Source organism: Mandrillus leucophaeus, unplaced genomic scaffold (assembly GCF_000951045.1).
Source record: "Mandrillus leucophaeus isolate KB7577 unplaced genomic scaffold, Mleu.le_1.0 Scaffold176, whole genome shotgun sequence".
In the NCBI taxonomy this organism is placed as follows: Eukaryota; Metazoa; Chordata; class Mammalia; order Primates; family Cercopithecidae; genus Mandrillus; species Mandrillus leucophaeus.
Genome location: NW_012101765.1, coordinates 3,077,563 through 3,104,786, shown reverse-complemented (window position 1 = coordinate 3,104,786; position 27,224 = coordinate 3,077,563). Strand labels below are relative to the sequence as shown.

The following is a 27,224-nucleotide window of genomic DNA, read 5'->3' as shown; positions in this document are numbered from 1 at the left end:
GGGAATTTTTTCTTCATTTACTTTTCCATTTCTTTTTTTTTAATACTACATTGTTGACTTCTAGTATTCCTTTCCAATATTTCTATTTTTGTTCCTTTTCAGCAGTTCCCATTTCTTTCATTTTTTTCACTGTCTGTTTCTCATCATTTCACCCTGTTTCTATCAGTTTACTATTTCTGCTGGCAAACAGCAGTCTGGGCAAGAAAGCAAATTAAAAACAAACAAACAAACAAAAACAAAAAAAAACCCCAACCACTATTATACACTACGACCAAAGAAAACATTCAGGTGAAAAGCTGAAGCTCATGTACAATCTATCATATAGATGCAGATTTAAAATTAGGTTTCATGGCACTATAAGAATCCAAAACACAGACATTTCTAGGTTGATAGTTCTAATGCCATCGTCAGTTTTGAAAGTATTATTTTACAAGCCTTGAGGGTAGCCTTCACTGCGCTCACAGTAAGTAATCAAATTTCTAGATATCACACTGTTTATTATCAAAAGAGTTGTGTGAATTCAAGATAAAGAAACATGACCAAGCTTGCTGTTTTCAGAGATACCATACCCAGCGGCTATTCTTTTGTCAGCCTAAGAAACAAAAACAGTGCTGATAATTATCTTCTTTCCACTGACAGTAAGCTTTTACCTTGAAGAAGCAATGTTTCTTATAAAGTACTAGTACAAGAGTAATGACATTAGACACTTTTGAAATAGATTATAAATGACACATTTTAACATACTTATTATTGGTTTCCACTTGGAGACTTCACGTTTAGTACCTCTTCTTAACAGTTCATTACCTCATTAATATGAGTATGGAACGGTAGGGATTAAAACTGCTCCACTAAATTAAATCTAAGGATCTCATTTTGTGTTGCTTAGGTGGGCCAAGAGTGACAACAAACCCACAGTAGGCCTGCCTAACTTCAAGGTAGGGTCTCTGTCCTATTAACCATTGCCTCTTAACTCACACAAATGAAAAAAAAGAAAAGCCTTCAAGAAAACCATCAGAATTGACCTGATTTTGTCCCATGGCAAATGTGCTTATGAATGGAGATAGTTTATAGTTGATTTTAATGATTTAAAAGGGTTTATTCAAACCGTGTGTGTGTGTGTGTGTGTGTGTGTGTGTGTGTGTGTGTTAAGAAGAAACTTTCTTCAAGTGAAACTCTACATGCTTAACCGGAAAAAAGATACCCTGCCTATAGTTGGATTTGGTGTGCCAGACTAAGGGGCTCCCCTGTTCATCCCTATCTATTCCTTCAAGACAGCTCCCGAAGCGATTCTACAGAAACCCTACGTCTTCACAGTGCTGAGTTTGAATGCCAATGTCCTAAATAAATCTTTGGAGGAAAAAATGACCATCATTTCCTAAAGAAAAAAGTCATTTGACTCCTGCAGTAGCCAGACTAAAAAAGAAATAAAAGCCTACAAAGTTTACTAAAGGCATTTTAGTGACTCCATTTAGGTCAATGGCATGGTAGGTTCAAATTCCTGTAGTGAGTGGCAGAATGAGGCCAAATGCCAGGAAAACCTTGCTGATAGAAGAAGAAAGAGTCACAGGGACTCTTAATGGATAGGCTGGATCGTGGTTTTTCAGCCCAAGGTCCAATCCTTTGGATCATAAAAGTCATTGTTCCTACAGAAAGAAGATTCGGGGGAGGCAAAAAGAACACAGAGCACCAAGAGATAAGTAAGAATGCTCAAGCAACAAAACAGCCTTTTCCCAAAATAGCCAGGTCATCCTCTGCTGCACGCAATGGTCACTCTTTAGAAATCTTGAAAAGTCAGTTCAAATTTTTTAAACTAGAAGAATTTATGTGCTCCCATGTTTCAAATGCTTTAATATACTTATTATACTTATTTGCTCAGTTTTGTTTTGTTAAATATCCATTAAAAGCTTTTCAAAATATTAAGAAAAATGATGTTAAACTCTTAACATCAGTCATATTTTACAAATTGAATAAACTATGGTGAGTTAATGAAATGTTTAAAGTATCATCTTATTTTGAAGACTGCTTTCTTCTAACATTAATCCACTGATAATCATTGCTCACCTGGAAAAATTCCATAACTTCCCAATTATTTATTCCCAATAGCTTTCTTCTCTCTCTGTTTGCTCTCTTGTGTCTACCCTCTACGTGTAATAATCTTTCTAAAATAAATGTAATTATGTAATTTCATTATTAGAAATACTTCAGTAGGTCTCCACTGTATATATAACAGTTGTGGTAAACTATGGAATAAGTTATCCCCTCATCCTCTTAATCATGTTTCCATGCCAAGCATGTAAGAGGCAAGGCTCTTACTTTTTGTCTAATAGCTGCTGGGAAGAGTTGATTAAGCCCCCAGATTTAGATGTGGGACTGGACTAAAAAGCTTGCAACTGGGACTCAGGTCCAAATCATGCCACTCAATTCAGCTTCATCACAGACACCTGGTTGGGGTTCAGGAGTGAGCTAACATAAAAGATCAAATTGTCAAATTTGATTCACACAGACCAGAGACCTTACCTACTATCAAGCTTTACTATTTAATAATAATTTTAAGTATACAGGCAATCAAGTGGCACAAGCGAAGCAGAGAAAGGTCTGGGACAGCTGATATAGCTCCCCAGGTCTTGCTTTCAGTATTGGGTATGAATTTTTAATTCAGAATAGATGAATTCTCTAAATCATGTTCACAGATCGCTTCACACAATGGGGAGCATTTAGGTTATGTCACAACATACCTTATGCAGTTGATACATGGTATCTCCAGGAAGGAAGCCATGCCCCATAAATCTATATAGATGCTAGTTTGTGTTTACCATAGGCAATCCTAACCAGGAACATGCTGCTCAAAGCATGCCATAAATAAGAACTATCCTCTTAGCAAAACTCATTAGTCTATTTACCAAGGAAGCCAATTATCTACATGTTTATGAGAAGATTTAACTGAGTCACCTGCCTTCTTTCTTTCCTTAGGAGTGTCCCCCTGGAAATCAAAACAGAAATGGATCACAGGCCAGCTGCTATAACTCCTTCCCAAAGAGTTATCAAGTTCTTGCCTGGAACTTTAAAAAGCTGATCTTTTAATCTCCATTAGGATACAGTTTTGTACTATTTCTTTCATTAACCAGATTGTGTAAGGAAAGAAGAGTTTTAGGTATTCCTAACTACCTCAATAAATGAATACATAAATGAAGGAATGGCATGTTTTCAAAGACTATTGAATAATTGAAATGTTCACGATAAATTAAGTGGAAAAAGATATCAACTGTATGTCACTACGATTCCTATTATTCTACATACTATATGCAGCCAAAGGTAATAAATAAATCAATAAATATATATGTATCTTAGCTCCAGTATATTATACTCTATTGTATATTATTATACAATTGTATAATAATATTGTATATTAGACAAATCTCTTTAGTTTAAATATTTACCTGCTGCTTATTTTGTACTCCATCCTTAACAAGAACAAAGTTAGGCATCCTTCCCTCTATTCCCTTAGCATCCTAACTGTTCTATTATTATAGGTCTTAACCACATTTTATGATAATTGGCCTGAGGACCTTGAGAACAAGAATCATTTCCATATTTTAAAATCTGCAATGCTTAGCTAAGTTCCCAGTATAAAGTAGATAATGTTAGGCCGGGCATGGTGGGTCATGCCTGTAATCCCAGCACTTTGGGAGGCTGAGGCAGGTGGATGGGAGTTTGAGACCAGCCAGGTCAACATGGTGAAACCCCGTCTCTGCTAAAAATACAAAAAGTAGCCAAGTATGGTGGCACATGCCTGTAATCCCAGCTACTCGAGAGGCTGAGGCATAAGAATTGCCTGAACCCAGGAGGCGGAGGTTGCAGTGAGCTGAGATCATGCCACTGCACTCCAGCCTGGGTAACAGAATGAGACTCTCTCTCAAAAATAAATAAATAAATAAATATTAAGAAGTAGATAATATTAAATAAATTAATAAATGCTGATAACATCTGATTTTCAAGATTGTATTCATATTGTCAATATATATTTGACACATATTTTTTATGAAAGAAAATATAGTAGTTACAAATTATAGCTTTGGATGGCCCCTCAGGCTTTTATAATTTCGTTGAATGTGTAATATTTTGATCAGTAAACTCTTGTTAAAAAGAAGTATGTTCTTTCCCCAAATAAACTGTGCATTTTAAATTTCATAACCTCTGACTACTGCCACCTAAACTTAAAGAAAAAAGAAATAAGATGAAGAATACAGAGGAGGTAGAACAGAAAAAGGAAGAGAATAATTATTAGTAGTAGTTGCAGTAGTTGTTAATAGTAGTTTGCTTTCGTTTTCTGGATTCCAAACATATGACTAAGCATATGATGACAGTATGCAACATGAACTGAATTATTCAAACGTTAAAAAGAAAACATATACATAGCTGAGGCAGTGGTGGAAATTTTCCATTCTGAGAGCCCCATATATTCAAATATTATTTTTCCAATATAAACATATCAATTTTTTGGTCACTGTGTTGATGAATGATGAAGGCCATGCTGCACAGTCACTAGGTATTCTTTATCTTAGCTCCAGTGCATCAGAGAATAGATGTTAGTGTTTTTGTTTTTTGTGTCTTTTTTAATGTTTCTTTCAAAACACAATTCTTGCTGTCAGAGTACCACTTTTTAAGGATTGTTATCTGGATGATTTATACAAATTTTCAAAACGTTACCGAATAATCTAAGCTTCCTTTTTCAATGAGCTCACAAATTGGATTTTACTTGTCAAGTAGTGAGAAAAGAAAACCAGAAGGGGTCAGTATTTTAAATGTAATTGATTTTCTCCTAGGAAACAAATGACATGATACATTACTGCAATAAGTTACCTACATTTTTGTTATAAATCATATTCTTCAGTTAGTGCTTTCTCACCCAAAAATCATGTAAACTTCTCTTATACAAATATCATAGTCACTTTTTAGAAAGACTACATATATTTCATTTTCAGTATATTTTCCCACTTTATTTTTCTTGATATAAAGAATTTGATTAAATAGTATGAACATACATAGCATGTAACAGGAATGACCGGCTCAAAAATTATTTTGAGAAATGATAATAAAGGTATACTTTTAAGTGGCATTCCATTAATAGAACTGGCTTATGTTTAATTATTCCTTTTATCCTTGCCTCTCATTCTCATCTCCTGAAAATAGCTTTGGGACAGATGTGTGAGGAAATCTTATATAACTTTTATCTTTATGTCCTGTAAATTCAATAGAAAATTCTAATTTTTCTATCTCTATATGGATAAATCAAAGAGTCTTTAAGTATACAAAGAACTCATATTGTTTTGAGATCTTTCTCCTGTCATCACTGTGCCTTCCAGTAAGTTTTTCATGTTAAAAAACAAAAAACAAGTTAGATTACTATTTTTATCATTATACATACTTCTATATGTATATTAATTTAAAAAACTTTAAGGAGCATTACATATCTACTAACAGTTTTTTTAAAAAAAATTAACATCAGTGATGGGCACAGTGGCTCGTGCTTATGGCCTCAGCACTTGGGAGGCCAAAGAATCAGGATCACTTGGGGTCAGGAGCTCGAGACCAGCCTGGGGAATATAGTGAGACCCTGTCTCTAGAAAAAAATTTAAAAATTAGCCAAGTGTGGTAGCATGCCTCTGCAGTATCAGCTACTCAGGAGGCTTAGGTGGGAGGATCACTTGAGCCCAGGAGATTGAGGTTGCAGTGAGTTATGATCGTACCACTGCTGCACTTCAGTCTGGCAGACAGAGCAAGACCCTCTCTCTAAAATATTTTTTTAAATAAAAATAAAAGATAAAGAAATTAACATCAAAAAACTTATATCAAATAAGACATTAATTTTCATTTATTTTTCATAAAAATGTACCAAATGTACCAGATTAATATCGAATTGTAGAGTATATGATTATAGGACACTGTCTTTTCAAAAGCTGAAATTCTGAACACTGTGCAGACTGCTTATGTAACATAAATATAAATAATTTCTGGTAAAGTGACAGCATGACTTCACACAGTCATAAAGGGCATAAATACCTTTTTTAAAATTGAAAAATAATAATTGTGAATATTTATGGGATATAATGTGATATCTTGGTCTATGTACACATTGTAGAAAGATTCAATCTGGTTAATTAGCATATCTATCACCTCACCAACTTATCATTCTTTTGTGATAAGAACATTACAGATCTATTCTTTTAGCAATTTTGAAATATACATCATTAACTGTGGTCACCATGCAGCATGATAGATCATTATAACTTATTCCTTCTAACTCTCAGACTCTGATCAACGTCTTACCTTTCCCCATCCTTCTCTTCACCCTCAGCCTCCAGTAACCACCTTTATATGCTATTTCTATGAGATCAACTCTTAAGATTCCACATGGAAGTGAGATCATATGGCATCTATCTTTCCATTCCTGGCTTATTTCACTTAGCATAATGTCCTACTGTCCCACCTATGCTGTAGTAAACAACAGAATGTCCTTGTTTTTAAACGCTGTATAAGTTCTCATGTGTATAAAGTACCTTTGAGCACTGTATCTGTCAACAGACGATGTACATACAAGTCTAGCCTTTGGCAAAACAATACAATCAGAAAGTTTCCCTTCTTTACCTCTTGCCTATCTTTTCCACTCCTTTTCTCACTTCTGAGTGCCATCTTCTGTCCACAGTATGAGGCCAGACAATATTTGTTTACCCGCATTCCAATTGCTCTTTGCAAATGAAAATAAGGATCTGTAATCAATCCTTCATATGAATGAAACTCATACACATCGATGTACTTACTCTCTTGCATGCTTGCATTTTAAAACCTTTTATCTCATATTGTGGAATAAAAGGGTTGCCTTTTGTTAACAAAAGGTAATGCAATAACTATCTGAGGAAAGACTGGAAGACAAGCAGGAGGAAATTCTAGGTAAGTGATATAGTGATAAAACAGAGCTATTCCTGATGATAAAATTGCTATTGTCTTTTTTTTCTTTTTCTTTTTCATTTTTTGACGTCAAGGGCAGGAGATAAAAGAGAGATTATGTCTGGTATTATCATTTTTTTTTCCTTTATCTTTTTAACCCCAAGACTTGTAGATGTCAGGAATCCGATCATTTTCCCTGCATATAGCTTGGATATCTTGCTCTCTCCCCTTTGTTATCATAATCACATAGCCAAGGGACTCGGAATTCTGGCTGCTTCAAGTTATTGCAAAACCTCTCAGGCAGACCAGGAAGCAGAGGCAGGGAATGTAGAGCAGCTGCTGAAGGAAAAGAATGGGAGATGGCTGGTGCGGCAGTCTTTCCCAGTCTCATATGATTACATGAAAACCTACATTGAATGTGATCTCAGCTTTGTGCCCTGCCAACTTGCTACTAAAGTGATGTGCTACTAAAACCATTCCTTTAGGGAAGTAAGATGATGGAAGAGAGGAGTGGCCACTGCAGAAGAGCCTTCGTTGCTGGGACATAAGAAGATGCCCATCTGGGGTTCATGCATGCGAATGATTTTTTGCAATGATGATTGAAATGCTAAATGATATTAAGAAAAATTTATTAAACGATAAAAAAATTAAATTACATCTGTAGCCATGTTTTGGCTATGTAAAAGCAATACTAATCAAAATAAATTATGGGAATTGCTTTACATTTATGCCTAATCACCTTGCAGCACAATAATGATTACATCATTATTTTTGTCAGATTAACTGTGCTATCAATTTAATTACACCTATAAATTCTAAATACTCAACCCATGTAATATACTGTTTTTAAACAATTACTTAGTCTCTTCTACATGCCAGGCACCAAATTATATGGTAGGAATAAAAATAATAAAACAATCCCTGTTCCCATGGGGCTTACAGTCTTGTCAAAAAGAGAGGCACATACTAGATAATTGTGTAGCAGAGGAACAATAAATCTATCTTTAAGTGAAGGTAAGGACATGAGGACAATATCCACACCACTCCTTGGAAATCAGGCAAAGCGTCAGTAAGGAGACATCAGAGCTGATTCCTGAAGAATCAGTAGAGTTTGCCAGGAGAAAGGGAAGCGTAAATTAGAAGAACTCTCAACGAAAAGGAACAGGAAATGCACTGGCCTTGGAAATGAGATACTGTATGGACTGTTGAGAAACTGCATGGTTGGAACAAAATGAGTAAGAGTTCTGAAACAATGAGGTTGCTGAAGTAAGAAGGGGCCAGGTCAAAAGAGGACTTGAGCAGTACATTAACAGTATGAAGTATTGCAGTTCTTTTAGAATTTGTCTAGCAAATTCTGGTTTTCACTGGAAAATCCCCCAATTAAAAATAAAAGAGGGTGAAATTTTGCTGGTAATGGGGAACCACTGTAGGATTTCCAGAAGGATAACTGACACGAGATTTTCATTTCGGATGTGTCACTCTGGCTTCACTGTGGAGAATCAAGTAGTACGGCTCACAACTGGAGACATGTAGGACAGTTAGGGGCCAGTTAAAATCATTTAGGTGACAATACTGGTGGCTTAGGTTAGGCTATTCAGGATGGAGAGAATTGGGTGAACTTGAGACACATGTAATAGGTACATGTGTCTCAGTGATTGAGACGTCTTAGTGATTGATTCAATAAATGAGAAAGAGGGAAGTTGGAGATCGATGTCTGACTTAGGCAAATATATGGTGGTGTGGCGTTTACTAAAACCGAGAAGAGAGGGGGAAGAGGCAGGTTGGTGGAATTTCTATTCTGATTTTTTATTTTGTTGATTTGGTGAAGATTCTCTCTCCTAAGATAATTAGAAATTATGATTTTTATCTTAATTATTTGAGCTTTTAGTTTCTGGAGATCTCGGATAGTAACTGAATATACAGGTCTGAGGCTAAGGAGAAAGATCTGAGCTTAGACTCGTATTTGGGAGATAGTCTAAGCTCACGTATTGGGAGATATCAGTTGAAGCCATCAGATAGAGAAAAGGATCAACATCAGTAGGCTAAAGAAACTCAAAATTTGTGGGATGAGCCAATGAGCAGCAAGTTGAATAACATATGAAGAAGGCATAACTGAGAAGTAGGGAGAACCAGGAAAGCCTATGATCACAAATGTCAAGGGAAGAGAATATTTTAAGAGGGAGCAAGCAGTAAACAAAGTCCAGTGCAGCAAGGAGTATAAACTGGTATAGCCTTTTTGGAGAACAAGTCAACACAGCTATTAAAATATTTGATCCTCGATTCTACTTCTCAATATTTATTTAATCTAGAAAAATGCTAGTAGACCTGTCTGATGAGACAAATTAAAGAACGGTTTATAAAAGTAAACAAATAAACAAACAAAAACAAGAAACAATGTAAATATCCAGAAATAGAGGATTAAAGGATTAAAAAGGAATACAACAGATCCTCTTGAATATTTCACATAAGTCAAAGAGAACAAAGTAGACCTACATGGAAAAGGCTAAGAAATATTTGGTGAAAAAAAAAAAAGACTACGTTACAGAAGAATATACATATCATGATAAAAGTTATTTTAAAATGTATTTCACTACATACAGCTACTAATCCAACAGTGAACTCTAAGAAGAAAGCTGATATTTGGTTGGGCATGTGGCCAACAGGGCCTTTTGCTTCATTTGTATTTTTTTTTTTTTTTTACAATGAAAATGGTTTCATGTATTACCTGTATAATTAGAAATATATTTTAAAAATTCTAAAAATTTATAAAAAAAAAAAAAAAGAAAAAAATAATTTTAAAAATTAACAGTTCTTTAATAAGAATAGGTTTGGAAGAGTAAAGGAAACAGAAGATAAAATATAATTAATCAAGGAAAAACAGTAGACAGAATATATCACAGAAAACCTGGTAATAAACAGAAAGAAAAGGAAGTAGGGGGCAGATTTGTCAGGAGACAGAGAAGAAAAATAATATTCTCAGGAAGCCTATTTGCTTGCTTACTGATTAAAAAAAAAATGTAGATCACAATGTTAATAAGCCATCACAAGATTTAGTATCTGTTACCAGTGTAAGGAATAACAATGGCAAGGCTGGTGTGGCAGGAACAATTAAGAAACTGAGGCTGGGGGATGCTGCCTCATGCCTGTAATACCAGCACTTTGGGAGGCCAAAGCAGGCAGATCACTTGAGGTCAGAAGTTCGAAACCAGTCTGGTTAACATGGTGAAACCCCTGTCTCTACTAAAAATACAAAAATTAGCCAGGCATGGTTGCGGGCACCTGTAATCCCAGCCACTTGGGAGGCTGAGGCATGAGAATCGCTCGAACCCAGGAGGCAGATGTTGGAGTGAGCCAGGATCACACCACTGCACTACAGTATGGGTGACAGAGCAAGACTCTATCTCAAAAAACACACAAACAAACAAACAAAAAATGAAGAAGCCAAATCAATAAAGCTTAGGTGAGAAAAGATTTACAGAAGGATCTAGGTCATCTCAAAGCCAATAACCCAAAGGGTAAAAGGGAAAGGTGGTATAAAGTTTTCAAAATATCTTAGTGTTACATGAAAGGTGGACATCAGAAGTATACAAACAAATGGTCTAACTGCTGGATGAGAAATGTTCAGAAAAGCCTTCTGATAAGTCCTACCAAGAATCACCATAATGAACAGGACGTAATCTGATACAAGACGATGTATTAGTATTGGTTAACATATTTAGGAAATGGTATATGTTCATTGCTGTGTATCAGTCAGAAGCTGGAAATGTACACTGTCATTCACTGTCTTTCTATGTGCAAGAGGTAATAAGTGATTAAGGGACCATTTAATTGTATTTTAAATATTATAGATAATTTTGGTTTAGCAGCTGGGTGTGGTGGCTCACACCTGTAATCCCAGCACTTTGTGAGGCCGAGGCAGGCAGATTACGAGGTCAGGAGTTCAAGACCAGCCTGACCAACACAGTGAAATCCTATCTCTACTAAAAATACAAAAACAAAAACAAAAAAAAAAACTGGGCTTGGTGGCGCACACCTGTAATCCTAACTACTCAGGAGGCTGAGGCAGGAGAATAGCTTGAACCAGAGAGGTAGAGGTTGCAGTGAGCCGAGACTGCACCCACTGCACTCCAGCCTGGGCGACAGAGTGAGACTGTCTCAAAAACAGACAAACAAAAATATTTGATTTAGCATTAAACAAGAAGAATTACATGGGAGTAGGGCATACGTCAAAATCGCTGTTGGAACCCGAACAACAATGTTCCAAAATGGCTCTGTTCTTAATGAAACCAAATGTTCAGTGGCCAGGTCCTTCTGGAAAATTCTCAGAGGGGAGACACGCACTAACAATGAGCTACAACTTGCTAGGGGCTGATTCATCCAGAACATTAACAAAACATGCATCCTGATTCAAAGCTATTCTTAAAGGGCTGCTCAGATTCTGGTAAAAGAAACAGGGCTATGAACCCCCAGGCTTGGGTCCCAGTGAGCAAACAACTTTGAACTACAGTAAAATCGTCTATGCCCTTTAAGAGACAATGCACAGCAATACTACACATCACTGGGGGTGGGGAGAGGGGCGGTGAGCATTACAGCATGAGCGATAAAGGGGAAGAAGTTGGGAATTTTTTGAGTGCAGCCTTTGGAGGAATAATCACTGACACCTACACAGCAAGCCCTCCATTGGGGGCCTGATATGTTCTATCACACCTGCTTAAATTACATCAGACACCAAAATACACTTTTGTATTAAAAGTGCCTACCTTAAGAGCTCTATCTGTAGAAGAGGCAAATTCTTCCTCTGACTTATCCTACAGGATGCCTTCTGAGAGTCAGAAGAAAACAACCAGCTTCGATCATTTGAACACGGAGCATCCACTAACACCTAGAGAAAAAAAAGGACAAGCGATGCAAATATGCACTGACAATCTATTCTCAGGCACGAAATAGAGAAATTCTCTAGAACATGGTAAACAAATAGCAAATAAATAAAAACATTTCTTTTTTAACTGAAAATACACCACAGTAAGTTTTTCCTTATGGCATTTCCTCACTAACACTTTTCAGAAAAACTTACCATGTACTTTCAGTGTTTGTTTTTTGGGGCTTAGGATGGGAGAATTAAAGTTTACTATGTCTACTAATGCTATTTGAAATACTTGACAACCACAGCAAAAACTTTTACAAAAGTTACGCATTGTAATTAGACATTAATATATTTCTGAATTCTCAGCATTTATTTCTAAGAATGAATATTTCAATTTCAGCTCACTGAAATGACCTCTTTTTCTTCAACTGTCATACTCTGATATGAAATGTTACTGAATTAAAGCAATACAGTAGTGACCCAAATAATATCTGATCTTTTCCTGAGTATCTTTGAGTTACCTGCCAATATAAAACATTCTATAATCCCCAATCCCAATGTTACTGCTTCCTTTGAACCATGCTGACGACCAAATGAAAACTGCTTCCACATTCACTTTATCAAAATTTTCCAGGGTACTGAGAGACTGTATCAGGCTATGTCTGAGAACAGATGGAAAATAACAACCACAAAGCAACATAATAGTGGTATCATTGGGCATCCATCAGTTTGTCACAATGTAATAAAAGTACCTTGTCAAACATTTCAGGCTGGGCGTCTCCCATTTTTCTGCCATCCAATTCGGACACTTTAATTACATTTATCAAAGGCTGTGGGATGAAAGATTCTAACGTCTGCCTCAGCCACTTCAATCTCAGACTATCATATTCATTACAATGAAGATAACCTAAATAAAAAGGATTAAAAAGTTTCAAATGAAGGCAATAGAACTGTTAAATTTCTACTTTTCAGCAAATAAATTTCAGGAAGAAGTTAACTCATCAAAATTATGCAGAAATAGGGCTCAGAGGTAAACAGTATAATGTTCTTATGCTTTAAAAACAGAAATAAGGTGTACATGTATGTATAGATAGATACACACACCTACTACATAAAACATTTACAATAGTCATGCCTACACAGTCTCTCAGAAGCTCTCAGCATTTGCTCCACCAAGTTTAATTTTATTAGAGGTAAAACCTATAAAAAATTATAGATTCCTAAAGATATGTTATACAACCAATACCTCAGACACGGTTCTTGCTCTAAAGAACTAACGCTTAAGAGTAAACACAGGTGGTAATTCAGGTGCAAGAAGATGAGACTCACATTGGGGCAGATGCAGGAACTGTCCTGACTTAAAAGTCTCCTGTCCCACAGGAACCATCTTTTCTTTTAACAACTCCACAGGCTTTCAGTGTCTCCACAGGGACATGCCCAGTTATAAGAATCACTGTACTCAGAAGACCCAAAGCATGGCATCTCTACCAGGTCTCCAGGGGTTATTTATTCTTTCTCCCAGCCCACATGCAGTTTACCAATCAGGCTCATTTTTATCATAAGCAATCTCGCCTAGAAACATAGTGACAATCTCTGTCAGGTTACCAAGGAAACAATACTAGAGAACTAACTGAACATTAAATTTTAACATAGAAGGGAAAAAAAAATTGCAAAGCCTTTGCTCAAATACATACTTACATATACGTATATATATTTACATATATATTTACACACACACATATATATATTAGGGTTTTTTTTCTGATTGTCATTCCACTGTTAAAAAGTTAAAAAAAAAAAATTTAATGACTTCTCATCATCCACTGAATAAAGTTCAAATGTGGAGTTCTTAAATCAAGGTCCATAATAGCCAGACCCCAGGACAATCTTTCCATTTTAATCTCCCACTATTTCCCCAGTATGCTCTGTGCTCTATCAAACTTGATGGACTATTCCATTTCCCACACATACTCTGTACTTCTCTTATTTATCTCATATGAGAGGTGTTTCTATGTATGGCTTACCTTCTCTACTACCAGGGCTCCATTTTTTTTTTTTTTTTTTGAGATGCAGTCTCGCTCTGTTGCCCAGGCTGAAGTTCAGTGGCATGATCTCGGCTCACTGCAACCTCCAACTCCCAGGTTTAAGCGATTCTCCTGCCTCAGCCTCCCAAGTAGCTGGGATTACAGGTGCACATCACCATGTCTGGTTAATTTTTGTATTTTTAGTAGAGATGGGGTTTTGCCATGTTGGTCAGGCTGGTCTGGAACTCCTGACCTCAGGTGACCTAACTGCCTCGGCCTCCCACAGTGCTGGGATTACAGGCGTGAGCCGCCGTGCCCAGCCCAGGGCTCCATATTTCTATGTTTCTATAGGGAAGGAGCCCAGGAGGTGGCATCAATTTTGTTGAGAAGAAGAGCAGAAAATCATCTTAAAGCACATCTATACAGCTAGTTTTCATGTTTACTTTGGATATCTTTTGGAGGACTTGCTAATGGAACTTAAATAGGTATCTAAGAGCCCTTGCCTTAGCCTGAAATCACTAGAAACAATTTAAGACAGAAGTTCATGGTATGGACAGGGTGCAATTCTAAGGAAGCAAAAGTGAGAGAAAAAAGGAAGTAAATCATGGAAGGAGTAGGATAGACACAGGAGGATTTGTAATCAAGCTGTCTACAGCTTCGGTCAGTCTCTCAGGGCAACTCTACAGTTTGAAATTACAGAGGCTTGTTACGAACTGGAGGTTAGTGCAGCAAGGAGGAAGAACAATTGGCTGGCTGCTTTTTGTCTCTTTTTCTCATTGGTTAAAGTCCACACCAAGAGTTGATAACTTCTACCTACTTTGGGGTTGTGTACCTGACTCCTTCAGGCACCTGCTAAAAAACCAGGCAGTACCCAAGGCCAGGTATTGCAAGCACACAGGTGAGGTGATCTCTGCTTGTCAGCTGGCACTCATTGGGAGGCTCTTCAATTTGTGGCAGTGGTAGCATTAGCAGCAGACAACTGCATGAATGGCATGAGCCTTTGCTAGGGTTTCTCCAGTCTCTGGAAACAATTCAAGTGGCTCCAGCCACGAGGTGAGGGATGGGAGTAAAGATGAAGCCAACCATATCTGTAGTGATGCATAAGCTGGGTCCACAAGATAACCCCCAAAGTCACTCCTGCCATGTCCACCACTGCCTATCAAATACTAAGGGCCTCAGAGGAAAGAGGTCTTACTCATCTTTCATTCAATTTTCCTCTTTTTCTAGTTTAAATGTTTCATATTCTATTTCAACTTTTTTAGTAGTAACCCAAAAGACCTTTAATATGCACGTGTTAAGAAAATTCTAAGCTAAGTCAATTTTCACCAACTTTCCTAAAAGATGCAAGAATCTTGTAACACTCTTGCTTTAGATGCTACTGTTATTGTATATCTGGGTTTTCTTTGGATTTACATTTTTTGATACCACAAAACATTATCATGGTCTTCTATAGCCAAGGATGGTTAGACTTTCCCCACATAATATCCCATCTTTGCTCTTCATTTTTTTCTAACTCCTATCTTCCATCTTGGATGACTTTCATTTTTCCTGAAGCACATCCTTCAGAATTGTTGGTGATGAACTATTAATCTCTCTCTCTTTCTCTATTTCGCTTTTGCTCTTCAGGAGCATTATTGACTGGATATATTTCTGGATTGACAGTCATCTTTTATATTCCTTTGAATGCTGGTTTCTCTTATTACCCTCAAGTGTCAACCCTCTGTCCACTCTTCCTTTGAAACTAAGCTCTCCATTCTTTCTGGTTGCTATTAAGTTCTTCTCTTTATTTTCAGTGTTCTGCAACTTCACCATAATGATTTCAGAGGGTATTTTCTCTCCTCTCCCAGCATCAAAGCTGAAGACAGGCAGTTTTCCTTGCAGTCATTTGGAGAGGACAATTTCTTCCTGGTTTACCTTATATGGAGGGTATAGCACTCCGAATCCCAGCTTGATGAAAATGAATCTTCTATTAGATGCTCTGCTTGGGTAGGCTCTGGCTTTGTTTTATACTCCTTCACTCTCAGGAAGCAATAAAAAACATGTAAGTTTTTCATGTTAAGCAAATGTTCCAAAGTCAAAAGCCAGCTTCAGTACACAATTTACCTTCAAGGTTCCCACTATCTCTTAGATTTTGGCCACTGAGTATTTAAAGATAATTTAAGCATTAAAAAATGTGTCTAATATTATATCCTACATTTTTAGTTATTTTCTTAAGGGGGGTTGGTTAGGGCACCCAGTCTGTCACACCACAGGAAACAGAAGTCTTCATCATTTCTATATCCCTTACCTCTATACACATACCATCCAATGCCTTGCATTTAGTATGTGCACACTAAATGTAGATGACTTGATTGAAGCATGGCATTATAATAATGAATATTTAAATTATTACAACTGAAAATCAGGGGAGCTTTTCACTAAATTGTATATAGTCTGAGTCAAGATTCTCAAGTCAGCATTTTAAAATAGCTTCCAGCAGAATTATTGCTTAGATGCAGATTTTATTTGAAATGGTCTTAGGTTGGTTAAACTTTTTAAAAATAAGAAATATAAAGTGTCACAATGCAAGTTTCACATATATACTAACACTACATTGAGACAATTTAGTGCTTGTCAAAAACAAACCAAATCTTAATACTTTTTTCATCTAAACAGGAAAAGGGGCAAATTTAACAAATTCCTGAGGATTTAACATCTGTACATGGCAATCTTTGGTCCAAGGAAAGAAACTGAAATTGGTAGTTTCATTCATTCATTCATTTTAATAGACCTAACTTAAAAACAATAATCTTGCCTTCCTTCCAGTTTTTCCAATTATTCTTTGGAGCCATAAGCTATAATTTATGATCATTTTCTATGTTCCCCTCAGTATTATAATTGGAATAATGACACTGTCCTATGTACTAAAAGTGCTAGTGGGCAGCAAATCCATATGGGTCTGCAGCAACTTCAATTCTTGCCTCCTCAGAAGAAAGAATTAGACTGAGGGGCATAAGGCAGAAAAAGAGACCAAGCCAAGTTTAAGATCAGGAGTGGAAGTTTACTCAAGAGCTCTAGAGCAAGAAAGAAAGGACAGTTCACCTGGAAGAGTCCCAAGCGAGTCCTTTGGAGATCAAATGCCCGTTTAACCTTAATCCTAGGACTTTATATGCTGGCCCACTTCTGGCGTCCTGCACCCCTCTTCCTTTATTCTTCCTTAAGGGTGAGCTCCCCACATGCGCAGTGCCTTCCTTACACTTGGGAGGTGAGCACGCACAGTGTGTTTAGAAACTTGTATGCTCACCTGAGGCTTTCTTCCCTTTTCAGTGGAATGGCCCCGGAAGTCATACTCTGCCATTTTGTCTCTTGATGCACATGCTTGAGCTCACTTGCCTAATTCCTGAAATTTTATTGGAAGCTGACGACCAATTTCAAATGTTTTTATCTGTTTGGGAAATTGCCTCTCCCTGGTGCCTGCGGTGAATTATCACTTTAGTGTGACAACTGTGCAGCATCAGGAAATTGCCTCTCCCGGGCACCGGCTGCCAATGATCATTTTTAGAGAGGCAGTGTAATAACTGCCAAATCATCGCCTGATGGTTGCCTGACATTCCTGGTAGGTGGAGGTTACCTTCTCCTGCCCTACTCATGCCTGATTACCTGTAAAACAAAGTGCTGCAAAGGATAATGGTAAGTTTCTTTAAACTTACCTGGAAGCAATGTTACATATTCACAAAAGAACAAAATGGTGATGACGAATTTGTTAAAATGTGGTTGACATTAGATTAAAATGCACTTGAGAGTACAACCACTTCGAGGTTCTCGTTTATGAAGGACTTGTTATGGACTAGGCCAGTGGTATCTGCTGCAGACACAAAGATAAATAAGAATCTGGGCCAGACTTGGTGGCTCACGCCTGTAATCCCAGGACTTTGGGAGGCCAAGGCAGGTGGATCAGTTGAGGTCAGGAGTTCAAGACCAGCCTGGCCAACATGATGAAACCCCATTTCTACTAAAAATACAAAAATTAGGTCTAGTGGCATGCACCTATAATCCCAGCTACTCGGGAGGCTGAGGCATGAGAATCGCTTGAACTGAGGAGGCAGAGATTGCAGTGAGCTGAGATCACACCATTGCACCCCAGCCTGGGCGACAGAACAAGACTCTATGTCAAAAAAAAAAAAAAAAAAGGATCTGTCCCTATGCTCCAGGAGACTCACAGAAGATGCTACAGAAGTCAGCATTTGTATTACTGGGAGACCCTGGAATAGTCAATAGCACAACTACAACAATGAAAACCTGAGTTCAGATCCCCAGCTCTGCCACTTACCTTAGGCAATTTGGTACTTCTCCTTGTCTCAGATAATTCTTTAAAATAGGAATAATAATACCCAACTCACAGAGTTGGAGAGTTAAATAATGGTCACCAGTGATAGTCACAGTTCCTCAGAGCTCTAGGACTTTAGGAAGACTCATATATGGGGGTATAACAAAAGATGCTGGGAGAAGGTGAGAGGAAGAAAAAATAAATAAAAAACAAGATGTTGGAAGCAGAGACTACTAAAAAAGTGTTTGAAAAGCAGAGATTTAAGCAATGTGATTAATACAGTCCTTGGCACATACGAAGTGTTACAAAATGGTTACCACAAAGATACACCTAATGCAGGGAGTTCAGAGAAGGCATTCCAGGAAAGTTAAATCCTGAAGTATAATCTGAAGAATGAAAAGGAGCAGGGGAAGAGAAAAGAGAAAGTGACACCTGTAGAAGGTGCAAAAAGGACTAAAGATGAAGAAGCAGGGAGGACAGTAAAAGCAATTAAACAAAGAAAGGAGTCTTTTCAGTCTTCTATACTAATCAGAGATCAAAAAGTTATCACTATTAGGTGTGGTGGCTCATATCTGTAATCCCAGCACTTTGGGAGGTCAAGGCAGGCTGACTGCTTGAGCCCAGGAGTTCCAGGCCCAGCCTGGGCAACACAGTGAAACCCCATCTCTAAAAAAAATACAAAAATTAGCCAGGCATGGTGGCATGTGGCCTATAGTCCCAGCTACTTGGAAGACTGAGGAGGGAGGATGGCTTGAACCCAGGAAGTCAAGGCTGCAGTGAGCCAAGATCGCACCACTGCACTCCAGCCTGAGCAACAGAGCAAGACCTTGTCTCAAAAAACCAAAAAAGTTATCACTGACATCAAAGAGATTTTCATGCCTAGAAGGACATAGACTTCAGCCAGAAAGTTGACTAAGACACTCCACCAAGCTGGGTCATCCTTAGTTAATATGCTGATGTTTTTCCATTGAGAATCCATATTGTTTGCTCTTTTCCTGCCAAGAGCAGGACATTAAAAAGGCTATGCTGACAAAAACCATGGTCAGTCCATCAATGTGTTAACAGGTGAGAGCGCTGGACCAACAGAAAGTAGACTCTTTTTTTTAAATCATCCTGAAACATAAGCTTTGTAATCATTCAAAGCCATGAGCCTCTTGGCCCAGAATAAAGGCCAGTACTGATCTAAAGAAATTTGGTGTACAAATGCACATTTAGTGCAGCCATCATTTTACATTTTGCTTATAAAAGCTTTGATTAGCATTGCTTCTACATTCCAAATTCAAGCACTGTAGCTAACCTAATTTGGGCTTTAAGCATCAGCATGAAGACATCTGTACTTCTTAGTAAATCATTATCATTAGTCCTACTTAGATGAAAAGCTACTTTACTTGGAACACTGCCTGTAGTTCATTGCCCTTGATATAAGAACAGGAAGATTCTTCTCAACTTCAAACTCCTAGAATATATCAGTTTGCCTTTGGATTCCTAATCAAATCAACTTTGCTACCAAAAATGCGTAAAATATTTATAGCCTACTAATGAGGATAATTTAGGATTAAAATGTCCTCTCTTCAAAATGGTAACTACATTTGACATTTTCCTTCCATCCTTTATAATACTAAAATTCTATATCCAGAATTAATTAGTATAAGCCTTTTAACTTATACTTAGAAGAAAAAATAAGTGCTCCTTACAACATACAACTCCACAAAACTTCAGCCTAAATGATAAAAATAATGAGGTAAACTTGTAAAATAATATTTTTGTTGTGATTTCTTATTCTAAAATACAGCAAGCTTCAATAGCTGAGTTTTAACCAGAACTCTAAAACATTGGGCATATTTCTTCCTAAATATACAGTTAACTGATATATTTGTACCAAGGCCTAGTACAACTGGATTCACATTTCTCATAAAAGAATTTTAAATCTATTTCAACAGGGAATGCTCTCATATAAAAGTATAAAAGCCGTCTTCAAACTGGAACATACAGGCCTTGGGGATACATACCCTGTTCTAAGGGACAGGAAGGCTTGGACAGTTTCAAAAGAAGCCATTTTCAGATCATCAACTTCCTAAAGGAGAACACCTCCAGTGGGGCATCTCCTTTCACACGGCCCTTCACCAACTTTACAAATGACAAGCAAGCCTCCCACACATCTAGAATCCTATTATGGCACAATGTGCCAGGGTGTAGAAATCTCCAGAACATCAAACAAGGGCAGTTCAACACATCAGTGTCTTGGCTGAGAAAGTGAAGTCGGCCAGGCACAGTGGCTCACGCCTGTAACCCCAGCACTTAGGGAGGCCGAGGTGGGCACATCACTTGAGGTCAGGAGTTTGAGACCAGCCTGGCCAACATGGTGAAACCCCATCTCTATTAAAAATATAAAAATTAGCCGGGCATGGTGGCACATGCCTGTAATCCTAGCTACTCAGGAGGGTGAGGCAGGAGAATCGCTCGAACCTGGGAGGCAGAGGTCACAGAGAGCTGATATCGCACTACTGCACTCCAGCCTGGGAGACAAAGCGAGATCCCACCTCAAAAAAAAAAGGCCAACCCTGCCTTTTGTAATTGAGATGGTTTCACATCGTTTGCTTTCAACAAAATCAAAAATGGACTTAAATGGTGCTTACCTAATAGATAATTAAAATAATGCTTGATGAAAGATCTGTATGTGATCTGGGGCTATAAATCAGGAGTCTGAAGAATCAGTAAAACAACTGTAACACAATTCTCTTCGGGACAGGATCTCACTGTTTCCCAGGCTGATGGAGTGGTGCAATCTCAGCTCACTGTAATCTCCACGTCCCAGGCTCAAGCAATCCTCCTACCTCAGCCTCCTGAGTAGCTGGGACTACAGACATGCACCACCATGCCCAGCTAACTTTTTGAATTTTTTTGTAGAGACAGGGTTTTCCCATGTTGCCCAGGCTGGTCTAGCACTCCTGAGCTCAAGTGATCGCCTGCCTTGGCTTCCCAAAGTGCTGTGATTACAGGCATGAGCCACCACGCCCAGTTCATCTTCTTATCTGTATGAACAGCACTGGCATCTATAAAGACAGAATCATCACACAAAAACCGGACAGAACTGATGCTCAACTCTGCCTCATCTAGTAGTAAATAATATTTATTCAGGGAAACATGTATTAGTTTTAAAAGAAAAATAACTAGTTTTGTTTGTTTGTTTGTTTTGCTTTTTTGAGACGGAGTCTCTCACTCTGTCGCCCAGGCTGGAGTGCAGTGGCGTGATCTCAGCTCACTACAACCTCCACCTCCCTGGTTCAAGCAATTCTCTGCCTCAGCCTCCTGAGTGGCTGGGATTCTGGGATTACAGGTGCCCAACACCATGCTTGGCTAATTTTTTTGTATTTTTTAGTAGAGATGGGGTTTCACCGTCTTGGCCAGGCTGGTCTTGAACTACTGACCTCGAGATCCACCCATCTCGGCCTCGCAAAGTGCTGGGATTACAGGCGTGAGCCACCGTGCCCAGCCAAAAAAGAATTAGTTTTAAAAGAAAAATCATTAAGAAAAAAATTTATAGTAAATGTTGACTAGTTACTTTTAACAAACATTTATAAAACTGTGTATCACTTTGGTTCTGATAATAATGGTAATGAAAAAGTGACCTGAAAAGACTTTTTGGATTGTCCAATACTAGACTCTCTTCTCACATGTGACTATGAACACTTGAAATGTGGCTAGTCTCAACTGAAATGTGACGTAACTGTAAAGTAACCAATTTTAAAGACCTGTAAAAAAATGAGAATGTAAAATATCTCATAATTTCTATTTTGATTACATATTGAAATAATATTTTGAATGTATCAGGTTCAATGTATTATTCAAATTAATCTCACCTGTTTCTTTCTACCTTTTAAATGTAAGTACTTAAATATTTAAGGGTATATATGTACTTCACATTATATTTCTACCAGAAAGAATTGCCTTGGAACCTTATATTCTACTGACATCAAAAAATTATTTTAAATGTACATGTTTCTGTTGCAGAGAAGTATGACAAGGATATCTATATAAGACTCTGAAGTATAAAGGTAAATAACAAAAAAAAAAAACCTATCCGGCTTATGAGCAGTCATATCATCTGACAGATCTGTATTTGCAAAATGTTGAAGTTTTATTTCCAATCACCTGCTAGAATTAAGTTGCTGAAAAAAATGTTATTTATACTGACTTCCTCTGCAAAAATTTCCATTATTCTCCATATTGTCCTAGTTTTCAAGCTTCCCGAGTTTGCAAACTCAATCTTATGTTTCTCCCCATATATACTTTCAAAATTCTCTGTAACATACGGATATTAAAAAGTTGTCAAATACTGAACGAAAAGCACACTACCTGGACAAGCACACTGCAGCAGAGCTATTGATTTGCCTCCAGGAGCAGCACACAGATCCAGAACCTTCTCCCCATCCCTTAATTCCAGAGCCAATACTGGGAGAAGGGAAGCAGCATTTAGGAGATAATATTTTTTCAGGTTTCCAATTTGGTGTCTTTCTGAAGGGATTCGGCCCGGAGTTCTGCTAAGGTAGCACTTCATTGATTTAGGATAGTTGGGTAAAGATCCCTGAAAGAGTGTGTGATAACCCTTCAAATGTAAATCCTTTTCCAGTTCAAAAGGATAATTGAATCGGTTAAGCAGGACAGCATATTGCCAGCATGATGGAGATGTCAGTATCTTCCTAGAAATAGAAAAAGAGAAAATAAGAGAATATTAATATCATACACACCAATACAATTTTATATTATGAATCAGGTGAATATGGTCCTAGTTTTATACTTCACTTACCTGCGATTTTAAGAGACAGGATCAGTATTCCTGACTCTTCCTTCTGCCTCATGAGGATCTCATAGGACTGAATCCAGCACTGTTATGATCCTGTCTTTATTTTAGAAATTGGTATTTTGTTCATTGTGGCTTTTCAAAAACTAATTGTGATCATTGAAATATTATATTATTGAGGCAAGAGAATAGAGTCTGGAGACAGGGAACCTAAAGTCATTTCACACTGAATTCCTAGAACTAAATTGAAAGGAAAACCCTAACTTTCCATGCCTAAGTAACAAAAGAACCAGGGGCTACTCCCTTTGCAGACCCTCACATTTTCTGCATGGCAAATGGGAAATTGAAAGTACCTCTGATTTGTTGCTTTTTGCAACCAATCACATGTTTGAATAGAAGTGCAACTTCGTAACTTCACTTCAGTCTCTGACTGGTTGCTGTCCACAACCAATCAGATATTTGCACAGGAGTGTAACCTTTGTAACCTCACTGCAGCCTCTGTTTGGCTGCTTTCCGCAACCAATCAGACGGATTGCGGGCCACTACATCATTTACATGAGGTGAGCACCACGTGGCCAATGGAAAACCTCTAGTGGGTATTCAGACCCAAGAATATTCTGTATCTGTGGCCCTTGTGGCACTGCTGTGGCCATTCTCACACTGCGGAGTGTACTTTCACTTTCAATCAATCTCTTTGTTGCAGCATTCTTTCCTTGCTTGGCTGTGTGTTTTGTCTGATTCTTTGTTCAAAACTCCAAGAACCTGGACAACTTGCAGTCAAGACCCTCTACCGGTAACATTATGATTACTGAGTTTTTTGAGGTTTAAATTCTGCACCAGAGAGGTATGCCTCAGCTTACACTCAGCTTAGTCCCTCCCTGCAGAACATCTTGAAAAACAAAACACAAAAAGGCGGCCTGCCTTTAAATACCTCTAAATCTGTCCAAATGAATCTTTGTCCATCACTCTGCACAAGGAAGTGTTTTTCTTAGTGACAATATTCAATTTCTTAGAGACTCTGAATATTAGAGGGAAAAGTACTACCATAAAAGGGTATTAGAGGGAATGAGTGTTTTCCTCTGATGAAGATAAAAGGTATGGGAAACTAACTACAGTGAACTCTATACTAATAGAGTTAATGAGGCGATGAGTGGCTCAGATGATAAAAAACCAAGGATGATTTAAAAACCACTTATGGATTGATGGTGCAGGCTTTCCCCCAGCAGCTTTACCTTGCTAAATTTGTATTCGGTCCAAGAGTTCCATCTCTTGACAATCACAAACTCATATCAACTGACAGATGATCCAGCAGGAAATATTTAATTTATTTACTAGCTGACCTTTCTAGCTGAGTTATTTGGGAGCCTCATTAACTATGGTCAATTAAATAAATTCCAGCTGCTTCACACCCTGGAGCTGCCTATGTGAGGAATGGCTGGATTGAAATGTAACACCTGCGACTGGAAGCGTGCCACGTGAATTTCAATTTAGGGCTAATACGTGAACCTGCTTTCTCCTTTCACTGCCTCTTACTATGGATGGTGTGTCACGGGAGCCTGGCAAATCTGTTTCAGCTATTTTGGAGGATGACAACCTCTTTCCTTAAGAAAGAGGTTCGCAAACTTCAGTGTGCATCAAGGGTCTGTAAAACAGACTGCAGGGACCCAGCCAGAGTTTCTGATTCAGGAGGTCTGAAAGAGAGCCTGAAATTTGTATCTCTAGCAAGTTTTCAGGTGATGCTGATGCTGCTGATCCCCAGGACCACACTTTGGGGGAGACTGCTTTAAGACTGACCCCAAAGGGAAATCTGCAAATGCCACTATTGTAAGTCCTATGGCAGTTCATCCTAATCTTACCCTGCAAACAGGCTGAAAAATCTATCCAGTGTTGAGTCACGTGTAACAAAAAAATGATCAGGAACACAGTGATACAGACAGGAGTGGCTTGACTTGCATCGTGTGCCTAACCCTTAGCTAAAAAGGAGGAGAACACTTCCAATTAGTTAACATCAGACAGGACAAATCTTTACTCATTCTTTTTTTCTTCAGAATTTTCGAAGCTATCTGGAATGTCTATTCTTTCAGATGAACTTTGGAATAAAAGTTCAGTTAAAAACAATTTATAAAATATTTGTATATGTAGACAGGTAGAGATATAGTAACCTTGCCTAGGATTATATTAAATGCTTTAAACTTGGAGATATTTCACATCTTTATTGCAGTCAATTTTTCCAATCCTGATCACATGTTTCTCCATTTATTCACATTTTCTTTCCTATCTCTTAGAAAGGTTATTAATCCTGCATATTTCCTTTTAAGCTTATTGTTTAAGAGGATTATTAATTTAGGAACATTAGCTTTTGTATATTATCCAATATGTTAAATTTTGAAGGACGAGAAGAAATTATCTGTAGGAAGAAATGAGAAAGCAAGTTTCAGGACAAAGCTAACACCACATGTACAAGCACACAGGTATGAGAAAGAACAGTGCATTTTAAAAAACAGTAGTCTGGTATGGATCATGGCAGAAGATTACCAAATATAATGTGATAAGGTTTTAGAATTTTATTTTCTAAGTGATGAGAAGCCATTAAAAAACTTAAGGGGGAGAGAGCCCCAATCAGATTTAAAGACATGTACTGAGGATTGCTGACAAGATGGCCCATTAGGAACAGCTCCGGTCTGCAGCTCCCAGCAAGATCAACGCAGAAGGTGGGTGATTTCTGCATTTCCAACTGAGGTACCTGGTTCATCTCACTGGGACTGGTTGGACAGTGGGTGCAGCCCACAAAGTGTGAGCTGAAGCAGGGTGGAGCATCACCTCACTAGGGAAGGGAAAGGGGTTGGGGAATTTTCTCCCCTACCCAAGGGAAGCTGTGAGGGACTAAGCCTGAGGAACCATGCACTCTGGTCCAGATACCATGCTTTTCCCATGGTCTATGCAACCTGCAGGCCAGGAGATTCCCTTCAGTGCCTACCCCACCAGGGCCCTGGGTTTCCAGCACAAAAGTGGGCGGATGTTTGGGCAGACACCGAACTAGGTGCAGGAGTTTTCTTTTCCATACCCCAGTGGCACCTGGAACGCCAGCGAGACAGAACCATTCACTCCCCTGGAAAGGGGTGCTGAAGCCAGGGAGCCAAGGGGTCTGGCTCGGTGGGTCCCGCCCTCATGGAGCCCAGCAAACTCAGATCCACCGGCTTGAAATTCTCACTGCCAGCACAGCAGCAGTCTGAGATCAACCTGGGATGCTGGAGCTTGGTAGAGGGAGGAGCGTCTGCCATTACTAAGGCTTGAGTAGGAGGTTTTACCCTCACAGTGTAATCAAAGCCACTAGGAAGTTCAAACTGGGCAGAGCCCACTGCAGCTCACCAAGGCTGCTGTGGCCAGACTGGCAGATTGTTGCTTTCTGGGCAGGGCATCTCTGAAAAGAAGGCAGCAACCTCAGTAAGGGACTGATAGATAAAATCCCCTCTCCCTGGGACAGAGCACCTGCTGGGAGGGGCAGCTGCGGGCGCAGCTTCAGCGACTTAAACATCGCTGCCTGACGGCTCTGAAGACTGCAGCGGATGTCCCAGCACAATGTTCAAGCTCTGCTAAGGGTCAGACGGCCTCCTCAGTGGGTTCCCTGACCCCCATGTATCTTGACTGGGAGACACCTCCCAGTAGGGGCTGACGGACACCTCATACAGGAGAGCTCTGGCTGGCATCTGGCAGGTGCCCCTCTGGGACAAAACTTTCAGAGGACAGAACAGGCAACAATCTTTGCTATTCTGCAGCCTCCACTGGGATACCCAGGCAAACAGGGTCTGGAGTGGACCTCCAGCAAACTCCAGCAGACCTGCAGCAGAGGGGCCCGACTGTTAGAAGGAAAACGAACAAACAGAAAGGAATAGCACGTTCACTCAAAGACCCCAGCCGAAGGTCACCAACATCAAAGACCAAAGGTAGATAAATCCACAAAGATGGGGAGAAACCAGTGCAAAAAGGCTGAAAATTCCAAAAACCAGAACGCCTCTTCTCCTCCAAAGGATCACAACTCCTCATAGGCAGGGAACAAAACTGGAGAATGAGTTTGACGAACTGACAGAAGTAGGCTTCAGAAGGTGGGTAATAACAAACTCCTCTGACCTAAAGGAGCATATTCTAACCCAATGCAAGGAAGCTAAGAACCTCGAAAAAAGGTTAGATGAATTGATAAGTAGAATAACAAGTTTAGAGAAGAATATAAATGACCTGATGGAGCTGAAAAACACAGCACAACAACTTCGTGAAGCATACACAAGT

At 38.6% G+C, this 27,224-nt stretch overlaps 1 protein-coding gene across 1 annotated transcript in view; it reads right to left on the bottom strand.

Moving 5' to 3' along the window:
- Window positions 1-27,224, bottom strand: part of NSUN3 (NOP2/Sun domain family, member 3) — a 61,729-nt gene that overhangs the window by 17,116 nt on the left and 17,389 nt on the right. The window contains exons 3-5 of the mRNA XM_011977274.1: window positions 22,496-22,839; window positions 12,562-12,716; window positions 11,706-11,827 (exon numbers count right to left, since the gene is read on the bottom strand). Of these exons, the coding sequence (XP_011832664.1) occupies window positions 11,706-11,827; window positions 12,562-12,716; window positions 22,496-22,839 (621 nt within the window). The remainder of the gene's footprint in view (window positions 1-11,705; window positions 11,828-12,561; window positions 12,717-22,495; window positions 22,840-27,224) is intronic.